This window comes from Mytilus trossulus, chromosome 6, assembly GCF_036588685.1.
Source record: "Mytilus trossulus isolate FHL-02 chromosome 6, PNRI_Mtr1.1.1.hap1, whole genome shotgun sequence".
NCBI lineage: Eukaryota > Metazoa > Mollusca > Bivalvia > Mytilida > Mytilidae > Mytilus > Mytilus trossulus.
Window position 1 is genome coordinate 38,491,984 of NC_086378.1, and position 16,864 is coordinate 38,508,847.

Sequence of the window (16,864 nt, forward strand, 5' to 3'; positions counted from 1 at the left end):
AATTATTGTAATTTTATTCTTTAAAGGGAATTTCAGGTCCTTTGTGCCCTTAACAAACTTCTTTGGGGTCCTTAGTGCTCCTTTGTGCTCCTTTGTGCACAAAGGAGGTCCTTTGCGGTGTTTTTAGAGACCCTAATAGCTTGAGGTTCGCGATTTTTACTAAGAATATCAGAGTTACCTATTCAGTGAAGGTCGTCAGCAGTCGCTTGCTGCCAGGTGTTTTTCAGGGTTGCATTTCATACATGTGTGACTGGATTGCTTCCTTTAGAAAAACTAAGTAGATACTTAGTCAGCCATAATCGCTTGAGCTAAGGAAAGACTTCTTTAGCTCAGTCGGTTAGCATGCTTCTTTGTAACACAGAGGTCCCGGGTTCGAGTCCCTGTGTTATGAAATTCGTGCTCTCCGGTTACACATATATGCCAGAAAATACAACTGCTCTACATTTGTGCCTAAAAATGATGTCATTCCTTATATGACGTCATGCCATAATGACCGTTACATTTCAGAGCCATAGGTCATTTCTGGAATCATGTTTTCACCGGAAGAGATTGTCAATTTTGCAGGCCTTTATGACGTCATTTACCAGATACAAGGGTCGCCTGTATCCCTGATCTATTAAAAGTTTCCAGCACTTTCCCAATCATAAGGGTAGCATAGAAATAATTAATGTTCCGTAAGTACATGATCATGATTGCCTTATGACTGAGCGAGGGTAACCATCCTTTTAGATTTCAGTTTCCCAAATATTTTGTGCAGTACTATAATATGATAAGACTTTTTCAACCGTTTGCTCAACATGTGTTGGTTATTTTTATGCATACATTTTTGTCATGTTAAATGTTAAAATGCTAGAATCGATGGGTCACGTTAAATCTGTCAAATATGAGAAAATAAAGGGTGGCAGGAAGGTGATGAAACTTACATTAATGAAGAGATAAATGAAAAAAATGAACAGATTGATGCCCAATTTATATAATTCCAAGGCCGTCAGTTGGCACCAGAAGCAACAAAGCAGCGGATCTATTTTGAGTGGGCAAATATCCTCTTTTTGATATGGCATGAGCTCTGACGTCCCATGGCCCAAGCTTGTCTGGCAATACAGCCGTTGGATGTCAGAGTAATCTCGAACTAGGGTTTACCATGCTTGTAAAATTTGCATTCAGGCCTGTCAAAATCTTCTCTACAAGCCAACAGAATCTGACATTTGGGAAATTTACATGTAGCTTTGGGTCAGTGGATTCAGAGGTTTATAGTGAAGACTGCGTCAGATTTTCCTGTTGTTGTTAAACAGACCTGCTAGGCCAGCATAACATGATCATAAATGTATGGGACCTACTTATTAGATACAGCTTGGACATAGTAAACAACTTCCTATTGTATTTAAAATGTCACAATACCAAACTTATTAGCCTGTAACTCAGTGGATGTTGTTTGTTGATGTGTTACATAATTGTTTTTCATTCATATTATTTGTACATACATTTAAATTAGGCAGTTAGTTTTCTCGTTTGAATTGTTTTACATTTGTCATTTCGGGGCCTTTAATAGCTGATTATGGGGTATGGGTTTTTCTCATTGTTGAAGGCCCTACAATGACTTACAGTCATTAATTTCTGTGCCATTTGGTCTCTAAGTCTGTGCTTGAGGGACACATACACATGTATCCATATTTTTTATGCATGCATCTGTTCATTTCTGTATCTCTAGGGCTTCACATAAAACATCTATACATTGTAATTTCATTCTTCAATGAATCCTCAAGGTAATGTCTTTGGTTGTTAAGTCATATATGGAATGACATCATAGTTAAGCATGTGACTTCACAGATGTCAAGCTGCAGTGTTTTCGGACATAAGAAATGCAATCATCTTAAATTTCATGTAGATGCAGTAAAAGGGTTAAACTTTCAAGAATATTATTTTTCTATAGGCAACTTCTTCTTCTTCTTCCAGGTAAGTAAATGAATTCAATAATAGAATGTAGAATTAGATCCCTTGTTAATAGATTTTTTTAAACCCATGATGAAATCAAATACTGTATCAATGAAATTACCTTTTTTCTCAATCATTTGTCAATCCACTCCAACTGATACCTACTAAAATTACTAAACCCACTGTATTAACTATTTTTGGACATGTTGATTTGTCACTAGAACAGTTTACCTTGCCAGTACAAAAATGTATATACATGTAATCCAGACGTACCATCCCTCTGAAGCAAAATACATTACCATAAATTGTCTTATTTCAATTTGCATTTATGTCACTGCTGCTACACTTTTTCATCTTGCCAAACGACTAATCAAGGAAATTCTACATTTTCAGTCTAAAAAAAATAAAGTAGTTTGAAACTTGTCCTTATATCAAATATTTTATGGTTAATTAAAGTTGTAATTTTTGGACAATATGTCATGTAACCAGAGAAATAGAATCCACCGTAATCCATAATGAGATTTACTGTCCAGCTGTGAGAGTCAGCTGTTCAATTGCCTAACTATCAGGGATAAATAAACTCCTCTTATATACAAGGATTAAATTTGGATTTACGCCAGAGGAGCGTTTTCGTCTACAAAAGGCTCATCAGTGACGCTTGAATCTAAAAAAAGTTAAAAAGGCCAAATAAGTATGAAATTGAAGAGCATGGAGGACCAAATTTCAAAAAGTTTTGTCAAATACAGCCTAGGTACATGTAATCTATTCCTGAGGTACATGTAGAAAAGCCTTAGTATTTCAAAAATTCTAATGTTTTGTAAACGATTAATTTATAAATATGACAATAAACTGCAGCTTCAACTACATGTAGCCTGACTCATTCATATAAACATGATAAAGGAAATCAAAATTGTTTAATGTGTCTGCTAGTGGTAATTGTTTTGTACTTTAAGTTCATAGTACTTTTCCTTTTAAATTCATAATAATTTTTGTTCATTTTACCCCCGCTTTAAAAAGGGGGGTATACTGTTTTACCTCTGTCTGTCCGTCCGTCCCATGAATATTTTTTCGTCGCATTTTTCTCAGGAACTACAATACAAGGATTTCTGAAATTTGGTTTCAGGGTTTATCTAAGTCAGCTATACCGTGTGATGAGTTTTCAGATTGATCACTTGACAACTTCCTGTTTACCGAACACTTGTATGATTTTACACATGATAGCCAAGTTGAAAATTTTCGTCACATTTTTCTCAGGAACTACAATACAAGGATTTCTGTAATTTGGTTTCAGGATTTATATAAGTCAGCTTTACCATGTGATGCGTTTTCAGATTCATCACTCGACAACTTCCTGTTTACCGAACACTTGCATATTTTTACACTATTAATATTATCCACTTGCGGCGGTGGTATCATCAGTGAGCAGTAGCTCGCAGTTTCACTTGTTTATGTTGTACTCACATACAGCACTTCTGAATGTCCCCAGTCTGGTTCTGTATAAATTTAGCATTACATGAGTTCAGGGAAAACTTGCTTTCATTTGCAACTTAAGGATAAACAATGTATGAATGATGCCTTTAATAAATGAATAACCTTAAACAATCATGCTTATAATTTAAGGTATAAATTTAACTATAAATTACATTGTTGTACTTGTAGGTACATGCAAGTTTCAATTATTTCCTTTTGTAAAGATTACTTTTACTTTTATTTAAAATATTAGAACTAAAGCTTTCTGAAAAGTTTTTAAATGATACATGTACATGATTTTGAATATAATTAATAAAGTATTCTGTCAAGTTTGAATCCATTTAAATGAATGGAAAAATATAAATCATAATAAAACAAATGAGCAAAATATCTAGAACTTTCATGATTTGATTAATGCACTAGTACCATGAAGTCTTACTAGTCTGTAAATTTTATTACAGCATAAGATTACTTGTTACTAACAAGTGTAATAGACCCTCTTCATATTCAACTGGCCCTCGTCCAAATACAAGGCATTTGGGAATTACATTATGTGTCGTACAAATCCAATTTTTATTAGCTATATATGCATGTAATGTAGAAATAGTGAGTGTATAAATTGTTTTATACATGTATGATGGTTTTAATGTGGAAATTAAATTTTATTTAAGTTAATTATTCTACTTAAACCTAGTTAATGTTGTGATCAATGTCCCTGTAAATATTTAATTTAATGTATTTAGGTTAAGCCTTAGATTTATATAATATAACATCATTAATACCTTGTAATGTTACAAGTCAAAATAATAAATGGCCTTGTCAAATGTAGATAATCAGTTTACATATGGTATTTACTATACATGTATATGTACATATATATTCATGTAATATACCTTCACAAGTATTGGCATTCCAATATACCTATATCAAAATGTCAATAATGAAAACAATAAAAATATGATCCGAATGATTTAAATAAGGAGGATCAATGTGAATTGTTTACAATTGGGAAGAAGTGACACATTGAATATCAATAAAAAGTAGGCATGATATAAAGAGTGATATGTATGGTCTGGATATTTTATTATAGATTTTCATATTGATAACAGTATGCAATTATGTGAAAGGAATGTCAGATGTCATTTGAAAACATTCTTGACCCTAGATTATAATCCCTTGATTTTCCCTGAGACACAGTTATTGGAATATTCATAATGTAGGGAAAAAGGATTATTCATTCATTGATATAACTATTTATATATAGTGCTGAAGTAAGTACATGTATATATATTTCCATTTTTTCAGTTTATCCAAAAAATAATAGTTTATATATACTTGGTAATTATTATACTATTTCTGATTTAAATTGATGAATAAATTCCTTTAGAATGAATAGTTAATACAATGTATGTACATGTACACCTGGCATTTTTAGATCTAAAGTTTGCATTAATTTAGCATTTTCGATTGTATGCCGTAATGCCATTAATGGTGTTGTTAAATTGCTGATTATAAGTAAGAATAGATGTGTAAGCCACTTATATGTTAATTATTTTGAAATATAAATTGTTCAAGTTTCAGTTGATTGCTAGATGTGAATGGGTACCATAGACTAGTGCCCTTTTATTAACCATTCTGGTTGAAGGTCAGAGAGGGTTTGTTATTGATTTATAAGTACCAATATAAAAATTAGGAGATGTATGATTTCCAATGAGACATGTTTGCCAAGTTTGCTTTAGACCAGCACTCTAAGCTGGGATTCTGAAGGAACGTATATTTCTATAAAGTACTCTGACTCTAAGGCTTGTCTCTTCTGTTTAGTGTTGCTTGAAGTAGACTCAAAATACATAGCTAGGTATGTTAATACTGCTTCCTGCCTCAAAATACATAGCTAGGTATGTTAATACTGCCTCCTGCCTCAAAATACATAGCTAGGTATGTTAATTCTGCCTCCTGCCTCAAAATACATAGCCAGTTATGTTAATACATGTACTGCCTCCTGCCTCAAAATACATAGCTAGGTATGTTAATACTGCCTCCTGCCTCAAAATACATAGCTAGGTATGTTAATACTGCCTCCTGCCTCAAAATACATAGCTAGGTATGTTAATACTGCCTCCTGCCTCAAAATACATAGCTAAGTATGTTAATACTGCCTCCTGCCTCAAAATACATAGCTACATGTAGGTATATGTTAATACATTTGTACTGCCTCCTGCCTCAAAATACATAGCTAGGTATGTTGATACTGCCTCCTGCACTTTCTACATTTTTCATGCATATAATATACTCTTATTACAGAAGTACATTTACTTGTAGTTAAGTTGTTTGTTTTCTTTTATCCCATTTGTTTTACAAATTTTTATCAGAATCAAAGTGTTGTTATCCATCATATTCTGTACAGTGTACTTTACACTTATTTTATTCTGTCTCTTCTAATGATGTCCTATATGTAAGTGCCTCCAGGAACTAAATACTTGTGGTATGTTCTAGTATGTTTCACGGTGTTGAATTGTTAAAAATATGTTAATATTTTTAAAATGAAATTGTTTTTTTTTTAACTTTACACATCAAAGTCATGTTGACATAATAAATAACACCACAAACCATGAATAGATTAACCAGAATTTCTTGCATGAGGCCAGTTCTATTTTATTGTTATAATAGTATTTTTTAGTTCAGTTGAATTCTCTATTAACAACATGGAACTGGGAACATATATATACATGTGCAGCACATACATGTATGTATATAGGCAGCACATACATGTATACTTATAATTTACAATGAATCAGTCAATTTGCAAATGAGTATATATGGTGTGCTTAATGTCAATTAATTTAATAGTCTAATTTGTTTAATTTCCTTCTACATTATTAGCTAATCAATAATCTAAATACAGTTATACATGTAAATGGAGCAGTATACACTAGTGATACACTGTTGGTAAAATAACAGAATATCTTTGAATAAAAAAAAGATCACAGGAAATAATTTTTTATGGTGACAACAATGTCACAACATGACTTTATACATGCATTTAAATTGGTGTTCACTATTTGGTGCCATTTTAGGGTCATAGTTGCTCCCAGCTCCTTTTGTATACATGCATAAAATTAAAAATGGAAATGGGGAATGTGTCAAAGAGACAACAACCCGACAATAGAACAGACAACAGCAGAAGGTCACCAACAGGTCTTCAATGTGCATGTATTTATATAAACTGTGTTCAATAAAGATTGTATCATCACTTGAGTTAAGTTTTGTGCCAGTGTAAAAGGTAGTTGCCTTAAGCTGAACATTGACATTTGTCATTAAAACAACCTGTGAAATGATAAGCTGTTGTAAAATAAATGGGTGTTTATTGAATCATCAATAAGTTTTAATGAGTTATTTCTATATGGAAGTGTGTACAACATTGTATTTGTCACACTTTTCACATATTATGTTTCAAGTTTATATTTTTTAACATGTGCCTTTATATGTATTTTTTTTTTATATGAAATACATGTAAATCAACCTAACATCCCCCTCCCCACCAAAAAAAAATAGAAATTATGCTGCACATTGTATTGCTGTAATTGTCTTTTAAATGATGAGTTGACAGACAGAGGAACATCTGTTAACCATGATGATATGTCCTAGCTATGACTTGCACTGTAATAATAAAAAGCTGTACATGTTCAAAGTGCTGTTTATTAAGTTACTTGCAATTTGCATGCATTTTCATGCTTATTTGGCAGAATTTTCCTTTGATATATTGATTTTTCTCTTTGATCTTTACAATATTTGCCAAATCTTATGATACGCTTCTGGAAAACGTGACAGCCCCTGTGTTGATGAAACTGTAAATATATATTGAGAGAAATGATTTACCAAGACTTTTATTTGATTGCAGGTAAACAGAAATGATGTAAGACTTGAATGGAGAATACACCTGTAGATATTTAGCTGTTATGTCAGAACTTGATGCACAGGTGAGATTACGTAATACAAAATTGACTATTTAGCTCTTTCTCAAATATAGTTATAGCCATACTTTTAAATTGTTGAAAATTCACAGACATTTGCTAGCTATGAAAATTATAACTGTAATATGAATTGATATGTAAAGCATATTATAAATATTTTATCAATCAAGTTATAAACATCTAACAATCAAATTTTAAGTATCTTTTTTTTTTATTCACCGATTTATGCTAGCTATGAAAATTATAACTGTAATATGAATTGATATGTAAAGCATATTATAAATATTTTATCAATCAAGTTATAAACATCTAACAATCAAATTTTAAGTATCTTTTTTTTTTTATTCACCGATTTTAAAGATTTTTCACCAATAAAATGCTGCCACTGTAGTATTTAGATCTTATTATTTATCTTTCACCAAATTTGATCAATAATCAAGAGGAACCATATACATGTATCATTTAAATTATTTAACTTTTGGTCAATTATTGTCATAGGTATATATGGGAAAGGAAAAATGATGGGAATATTTTTAATATGCTAATGCATTTACATTAAAAGCTTATATCCGTGTTTTAATCATCAGTATAAACAGTCAGTAGTCATTTGTGTAAATACTCGGAGATATTCAAATCCTAACAGAATTTAGATAATTAGTTTATTGATGTGAAACTAAAACTTGTGAGAATTGTTTAATTATCTTATTGGACTGTTAAATCCTCAGTAAATTGTTTAAAATAGTTTATAACCATATATCAACTACATTGTTCAAAACTTAAACCATCTTGATTATTTGGACATCCTTTAAATTTACACTTCTGAGTCCATATTTATGATACTGTGGATTAGTTATTATTCGTTGGATACCAATTTTCGTCGGTTTCGTGGATACAGGTGAACCCCAAATTCAAATGTTCAATAAATAACATATTTTCAATATGCTTTATATACAGAGATTGGCAAAACCCCAAAATCATATATCCCCCAATATTCAAGTTTTCAGCATACATGAAATTTATACCCACAAAATAAATGAATCCACAGAACATGTATTATAAGCAACATGTCAACTATATTTTGGTGTATGGAATGAATTAGGTGTATAATTGTCTGCCAGGGTGGTCAGTTTTTGTCGAACCTGAGGCTTTTGTTGCAGAAAGCTTGACATAGGGATAGTGATCAGTTGGCATTGTTACCTTACTTCTTAAAAGCTGGTTATTTTAGAAGATAGAAGGCCTGGATGCTTCATACTTTATATATAAATGCCTTATGTTATGAAGTTTCCATATGTCCATTGCCCATGACCTCATTTTCATGGTTCAGTGACTACATGTACTTGAAAACAAGTTTCGATTTTTTGTAATGTTAAATTCTTTCTTATTATGAGTAAAAGGATAACTATATTCAGTATGTGCATACCTTGCTAGGTCCTCATGTCCTTCAGAGAGTTTTCATTTCATGGTATATACAGGCTAGACATTTCAGCTGGTTCACTCTTATGGTTATAGGTTGGCTTTTTTTATCCTCTAGTTTTACAAAGAGAAAATGTTAACAAATGTACACTACAGTATACATGTAGTATAGATATAAGATGTTACTATAAGTTATTTCTGAAACAGATGTTAAAAACAGTATGACTGTATGACACACACAAGTTGGTTAAAACATAAAGGATTCAATGAAAGCAATGTGATGTGTCATCTGTAAACAAAAACAGTAATGTCAAAGGAAAAAGTCAGAGGCTAATATTGTTTTCTCAATGGATAAAACAATATTTAAATTTCAGTATATAAACATCATATTGCACTCAAAGGATTTAATTGGATTTAAATGTCAAAGAACATGTACATGTATAGTGCACTAATCCTAATCAATAAGAACATGTACATGTATAGTACACTATAATTGATCAATAAGAACTATTTGTAATTAGGTTATGTTGATGTATTGTATGCTGAAGTTTTATAATAAGAACACACATATTTTCCATGTCCATGTGTCTTTGTTTCCTCTAAAGATTTTAGCTATATGTACATTTTTTATGCCCCACCTACGATAGTAGGTGGACATTATGTTTTCTGGTCTGTCCGTCCGTCTGTCCGTCCGTCTGTCTGTCCCGCTTCAGGTTAAAATTTTTGGTCAAGGTAGTTTTTGATGAAGTTGAAGTCCAATCGACTTCAAAATTGGTACACATGTTCCCTATGAAATGATCTTTCTAATTTAAATGCCAAATTAGAGTTTTTATCCCAATTTCACGGTCCACTGAACATGGAAAATGATAGTGCAAGTGGGGCATTCGTGTACTGAGGACACATTCTGGTTATACATCAATGAGACAGAAACCCTATAACACATGTTTTAACAGTCAAATGCTGGTGTCCAGCCATTAATCAAAGGCTAATACATTGTACATGTATTATCAAAAATAGTGAAATTCCTGGGTCTTTTTTTCCTGACTTTGATTTGCATAAAAATGAGAATGGCAACAGGGAATGTGTCCAAGAGATAACAACTGTCCATCACCATTGAACTATTTTAAGTAAATTCATATGTTAGCAGGTTAGTGGTTTTGGTCTCATTTTGTTCATTGTCTTACAGTATAATAACCAGGTGGGGTTACAATTTTATGAAATGTATCAGGGTTTTCAGTTTGCTGGTTGATATATTGTAGATCTGCTAGGCAGTCACTTCCTGTTTGAATATACTTTGAACTATAATTGTACCCAACTACCCACTGAGCAGGGAACTTTCTTTATTATGTACTAAATAAAAATAAGGAGATGTGGTACATGTATGATTGTCAATGAGACAACTATCCACCAATATGTTTTTTTGTTTTTATACCCCGGCTTTTAAAAAGGGGGTATACTGTTTTACCTCTGTCTGACCTTCCATCAGTCAGTCCGTCTGTCCCATGAATATTTTTCGTTGCATTTTTCTCAAGAACTACTGTACAAGTATTTCTGAAATTTGGTTTCAGGATTTATATAAGTCAGCAATACCGTGTGATGCGTTTTCAGATTCATCACTCAACAACTTCCTGTTTACCGAACACTTGCATATTTTTACACTATTAATATTATCCACTTGCGGCGGGGGTATCATCAGTGAGCAGTAGCTCGCAGTTTCACTTGTTTTTAGGGAGACGGATTTATAAAAGTTTTTCCAAACTTGTTTCCGAATCCCATATTTGAACTTTATGTAACATTGTAATATTTGTCTTGACATTTTTCATTAATAAATACTGTTTAAACTAACTATCCACTAAAGTTCAAATGAAGAACTTGACATCTGTATTTAGGAATAATTTGATATTTGCCATTGGAATTTATAAATTATGCTGATTTGTTTCTGGAAGTAAATTTCAGACCAGGGCAATCACTTACTGATTTTCAATGCTTTTATGGTAATTTATTTTGACATTTGTATTAGTTAAGCAATGGATTATTTCAACGTCTGATTCATAAGAGGGGTGATTACTATGCACTACAATATTGTTAAACTTGACATCATTTTGAAATGTTGAAATAAAATTTGAAGTTGAAAGTTCAACATTATATCAAATCATATGATAATTCAATGGCTTTGTATAAAATGTTGCACCTTATACAACACTAGCACTAATAATACAAGTAATTACTTAAGTCCTTTCAAGCATGTTGAAGTCTGTTATCAAATGCTAATAGGAAATTTTAATTGCCTTTTACTGGTAAAATGACTTCAATTTAAATAATTGAAATCCTTTAATATACTGCCAGCAATATTCAAAAGGAAAATCGAGTGTATTGTATATCAATTAAAAATATTTGAAAATATGGTTGGCTTGATTTTATATGTGAAGTAATTTCTTATTAATTTTGACATGGCTCATAAATATACAGTAAGTACACTAGATTATTTTCTTATTCTGTCTGTTTGTCTTGTGATTTTTGTAGTTTGAAATCTATGCATTTGAATGCTTTTACTATGCTAATGGCCTGCTGTCAATAAACAAAATGCTTGTAAAAGTGTAAAGTTTTCGTCACAGGTACAGTATAGAAGCATCATGCTAAAGATTTTCCAATGTTTCAGAGTTAGACTAGGTTCAGAGTTAGCCAAAATTTTTGCAAGATTGATTTTAGAGTAATTGAGAAAATATGGCAAAAGAAATACTTGTAGTTAAAATTTTATCATTATCATGATTATGATAAATTATGGGTATTGTTGGCATATGGAGATTATTTTTTATTCCAACAGAAAGATCATTTTAAAAATTGAAATGGAACTAATTCTTTGCGCAAATGAAGTCTGTTATTGACTTGAGGGATTGTTCCTCTGCCCATTTTTACAGCAAGTTACCGGTATAAAAAATCTTACCCTTAACCCTTGATTTCAGAGATAATTAAGACCAAAAGTGCTGGAAACCAATCTATGGATTTTCCTTTAGTGATTGATAAATTTTTTATGCCCCCATCATATCGGAGGTTGCATTAGTTTTACCATTGTCTCTCTGTACATCAATATGTCCAAAAGTTGGACCCTGTTCTCTAACTTAAGTTTGCCTCAACAAAATGTTATGTAATTATACAGATCAAATTTGAATTTTGGCAGCATCACTTTTACTGTTCTAGAGTTATAATGTCCCATTAAAAATGGAAAAAATCCAGATTTTGTTTGTTTCTGTTCTAACTTAAGTCAGCCTCAACCAAATGTCATGAAACTTATACACAAAACTTATTACCACAGTACTCAGAACAAGAACAAATTTGGCTAGTGTCATTTTGTTCTTCAGTATGTCCCTTTATAACTTTAAATGATATTCAAACTAGGGCGACATTTGTGTCCCATGAACACATTCCTCATTTTTATACACCTGCTTTAAAAAAGGGGGGTATACTGTTTTACCTCTGTCTGTCCTTCCGTCAGTCTGTCAGTCAGTCTGTCCGTCCGTCCCATGAATATTTTTTGTCCCATTTTTCTCAGGAACTACAATACAAGGATTTCTGAAATTTGGTTTCAGTGTTTATCTAAGTCAGCTATACTGTGTGATCATATGAGTTTTCAGATTGATCACTTGACAACTTCCTGTTTACCGAACACTTGTATGATTTTACACATGATAGCCAAGTTGAAAATTTTCGTCACATTTTTCTCAGGAACTACAATACAAGGATTTCTGAAATTTGTTTTCAGGATTTATATAAGTCAGCTATACTGTGTGATGTGTTTTCAGATTCATTATTCGACAACTTCCTGTTTACCGAACACTTGCATATTTTTACACTATTAATATTATCCACTTGCGGCGGCCGGGGTATCATCAGTGAGCAGTAGCTCGCAGTTTCACTTGTTTTTTCTCAATTTGCGATGTCATTTTCCACAAATTAACTTTCAAAGTGAAGGAATATACCCCCCTCCCCCCCCAAAAAAAACCCCAACAAATCCTTCTAAATTTCAAAAAAAATTGTACACAAATGAAGTTTCATTTAGACATTTTAAAATAAATTATGAATATTGTTATTAAGTGTATAAATCTATTTGCATGTTAAAGATTTGAATTTATGTTTACTCTAGTGTGCATGTATAATGCACCAAGCCAAATATTATATGTGTTAGTGCAATTGAATTGTCTTACTGAATAAAAATATGAAAAAGCATATGTTCTGTATGTGAAATTATAGACAAAGTATGTGTAATTGTTATGATGTTTTTATTTTAATGCTCATGAAATAAGTCTTTGTTTTCAATTGCTCGTTGTAAATCTGCATGGTAGTGGCATTTGTATTATGAATATTGGCATTAAAAGCTTTGAATGTTCATTCAGTCACTATTCAATTCCTAAATTGAAGAGTTTGAAAATCAAATGAATCCAATTTTTGTCTATGTATATATATATATGCAATCAGTCAGATGATAATATTATTGCTTACTAATGTCCACTACTGACCAAAATTGGCCAGTAAGGGCTATTGCCATCATTTTAATAATAAAATAAAAATACTGGTAAGAAGATGTGTCATGATTGCCAATGAGACAATTGAGTTACTCTCCAACAGAGACCAAAGATATAGAAGGTAACAAGTTGACTAAAGGTCACTATGAGGCCTTCAACAGTGAGCAAATCCATACTGCATCATCATATTAGTCAGCTATTAAAGTCTCCAAATGACATATATGTGAAACACTTCATACAAGAAAACTAGCAGTCTAATTTATGGTGTACAGCAATAAACAATAACTGCTGAATTACACACCCCTGATGACTTGAGCTGGCACATACAGAATGTGGTGGGGTTAAATAAGTTTGATGGCACAAAAATCTCCTTCAAACCAAGGACAGTGGTATAACAGTACTACAAAAGAACAATATTATAGTAAGTCTGTCACTATCCTGATAAAATTTCTTATTTTTATCAACTTTAAAAGCCAAATTGAAACCAGAATGTGAGGAACAATGAATTGAAAGGTTTTTCTCCATAAAAAAATAATGAGTGCAACATTTTTTTCAGAATCTTGTTGCATTATGTAAAGTAAGAAGATGGGCTAAACATGCTCTTTTGAGCCTATTGTTTGTTATTGTATGCTAGCTTTATGCCTTTAAATTATGTAATTTAATGATTTTTGTACAGATTTTACTTTAAGCATTTGTACTTGCTGTACATGTATTTTAACTTTAAAAACGGATAATGATTTATGTGTTTTAAATGCCAATTAGTAGATAATATTCAGTTTGGGTAATCTAAGACTGATCCTTCTAATTTAAAACTAATGTTCGTAATTGTTTGAAAACAATGAAATTAAAAACCATAAAAATTTCCCACTTTTTCCTTTAAGATTCTCATTGATCTTTAACATGTTAAAACAAAATGTATTTGGAAAAGAAAACAAAAAGTGACATTTTTATAATTTTTCATTGGAAAGTATAATTTTGATTTATAAGTGGAATGAAAATCATTTGGATTTTATGGAGGAGAAATGTATATTAGTGCTGCAGTTTTAATGGATAAATAATTTCAGTTCTATAAATTCCTTACGATATCCAGACTATGGAGTCATTACCAAAAACTTTAATTGAGGTTTTAAACTCTGCAATGAAAGAAAATCAAAATCTGTCATGGAGAATTCATGGCATGGAGGATAAAGTCATTATGAATTTGATGTGGACTACAAAAACTGGTTGTTCAAAAGACAGATTTGCAAACAGAAATCTGGAAAATTCATTGTCGTCTGTAGATGATGGCTATACAACTATGAGGAGTGAAAATAGTTCACAATCTCTTTGTAATTCTGTAGTGCCTGCCAAAAATGTTAAAAGATCATATATTACAAAGGATGATAGGAATAGTAGTGATCAAATAGGAATGTGCCAACAGGATCTTACATTGGTAGGAATATTTTCAAGGATTTGTTCAACAATCCATATGGCCCGAGAACACAGTTATTTCGTAGTGCATTTCTTTTAGACAATAAATTCAAATTAAAAAAAATAGCACCTAGCTAGCTGCCCTTTCTCAAAAAGATTTTCACAGTGTAGTGTACTACCAGTGAGACAAATTATATCAAAATTATAGAAATTTCTACCAGCTCTAACTCAAAATATTGACAATTCTGTGTTAAGAGGGTGTAAAATTTCGTTTTGACAGCTTCAGACGTGATAAAATTTTACCTTTTTGAACTGGACCAACTCACTACTTAACATAAAGATTCAGAACCCAATTTTTTTTAACATAAAATTACATCCCCCTACTTAATATTTCATGCATTTAATATCAAGAAATAAATTGGGAAAGTGTATCAAATGAAACATGCAAGTTTAACCCTGCCACCTTATTTATGTATGTGCCTGTCCCAAGTCAGGAGCCTGTAATTCAGTGGTTGTCGTTTGTTTAAGTGTTACATATTTGTTTTTTTCATTAATTTTTATACGACCGCAAAATTTTAAAATTTTTTGTCGTATATTGCTATCACGTTGGCGTCTGCGTCGTTGTCGTCGTCCGAAAACTTTTAGTTTTCACACTCTAACTTAAGTAAAAGGGAATAGAAATCTATGAAATTTTAACACAAGATTTATGACCACAAAAGGAAGGTTGGGATTGATTTAGGAAGTTTTTATCCCAACATTTTAGGAATTAGGGGCCAAAAAGGGCCCAAATAAGCATATTCTTTTTTTTCACACAGTAACTTTAGTTTAAGTAAATAGAAATCTATGAAATTTTGACACAAGGTTTATAACCACAAAAGGAAGGTTGGGATTGATTTTGGGAGTTTTGGTTCTAACAGTTAAGGAAGTAGGGGCCAAAAAAGGGTCCAAATAAGCATTTTTCTTGGTTTTTAAGTAAATAGGAATCAGTTGGAGTTATCTTTCTTTGTATAGAATAGTAGTTGAATCAACTTTTTTGCACCATAACTTTAGTGTTAGTGAATTGAAATCTATGAAATTTAATCAGAAGGTGTATGACCACAAAAGGAAGATTGGTATTGATTTTGGGAAATTTGGTCCTTATAGTTTAGGAATTAGGGGCCAAAAAGGGGTCCAAATAAGCAATTTTTTTTGGTTTTTATACCATAACTTTAGTATAAGTAAATAGAAATCTATGAAATTTAAACACAAGGTTTATGCCCATAAAAGGAAGGTTGGTATAGATTTTGGGTGTTTTGGTTCTAACTGTTTAGGAATAAGGGGCCCAAAGGGTCCAAAATTAAACTTTGTTTCATTTCAACAAAAATTGAATAATTGGGGTTCTTTGATATGCCGAATCTAATTGTGTATGTAGATTCTTAATTTTTGGTCTTGTTTTCAAATTGGTCTTCATTAAAGTCCAAAGGGTCCAAAATTAAACTAAGTTTGATTTTAAGAAAAATTGAACTCTTGGGGTTCTTTGATATGCTGAATCAAAACATGTACTTAGATTTTTTATTATGGGCCCAGTTTTCAAGTTGGTTCAAATCAGGATCTAAAATTATTATATTAAGTATTGTGCAATAGCAAGAAATTTTCAATTGCACAGTACTCAGCAATAACAAGAAATTTCCAATTGCACAGTATTGCGCAATAGCAAGAAATCTTCAATTGCAAGGTATTGTGCAATAGCTAGTATTTTCAATTGCACAGTATTGGGCAATAGCAAGAAATATCCAATTGCACAATATTGTGCAATAGCAAGAATTTCAATTGGAGTTATCTTTCTTTGTCCAGAATAGGTAGTTGAATCAACTAAAATCATTGTTTTATACAATATACAATGTATATTCACTTTTACTACCAACTGATAAATTAAGACAATCTTTACCATTCAGTGATAACAAGCACATTTTTATACGACCGCAAATTTTGAAAAAAATTTCGTCGTATATTGCTATCACGTTGGCGTCGTTGTCGTCGTCGTCGTCGTCGTCGTCGTCGTCCGAATACTTTTAGTTTTCGCACTCTAACTTTAGTAAAAGTTAATAGAAATTTATGAAATTTTAACACAAGGTTTATGACCACAAAAGGAAGGTTGGTATTGATTTT

General features: G+C 31.7%; 1 protein-coding gene across 7 annotated transcripts in view; it reads left to right on the forward strand.

Moving 5' to 3' along the window:
• LOC134721306 (AKT-interacting protein-like) overlaps positions 1-16,864 on the forward strand; it is a 39,789-nt gene that overhangs the window by 1,994 nt on the left and 20,931 nt on the right. For 3 of the 7 annotated variants that reach the window (XM_063584198.1, XM_063584202.1, XM_063584197.1), the window contains exon 2: positions 7,301-7,379. In XM_063584198.1, coding sequence (XP_063440268.1) covers positions 7,359-7,379 — 21 coding nt within the window. In that variant the 5' untranslated portion in view covers positions 7,301-7,358. Of the gene's footprint in view, positions 1-1,930; positions 1,954-4,487; positions 4,674-7,300; positions 7,380-11,221; positions 11,255-16,864 lie in introns of those variants that run through there. The other 4 variants (XM_063584200.1, XM_063584204.1, XM_063584199.1 and 1 more) reach the window with 4 other exon arrangements.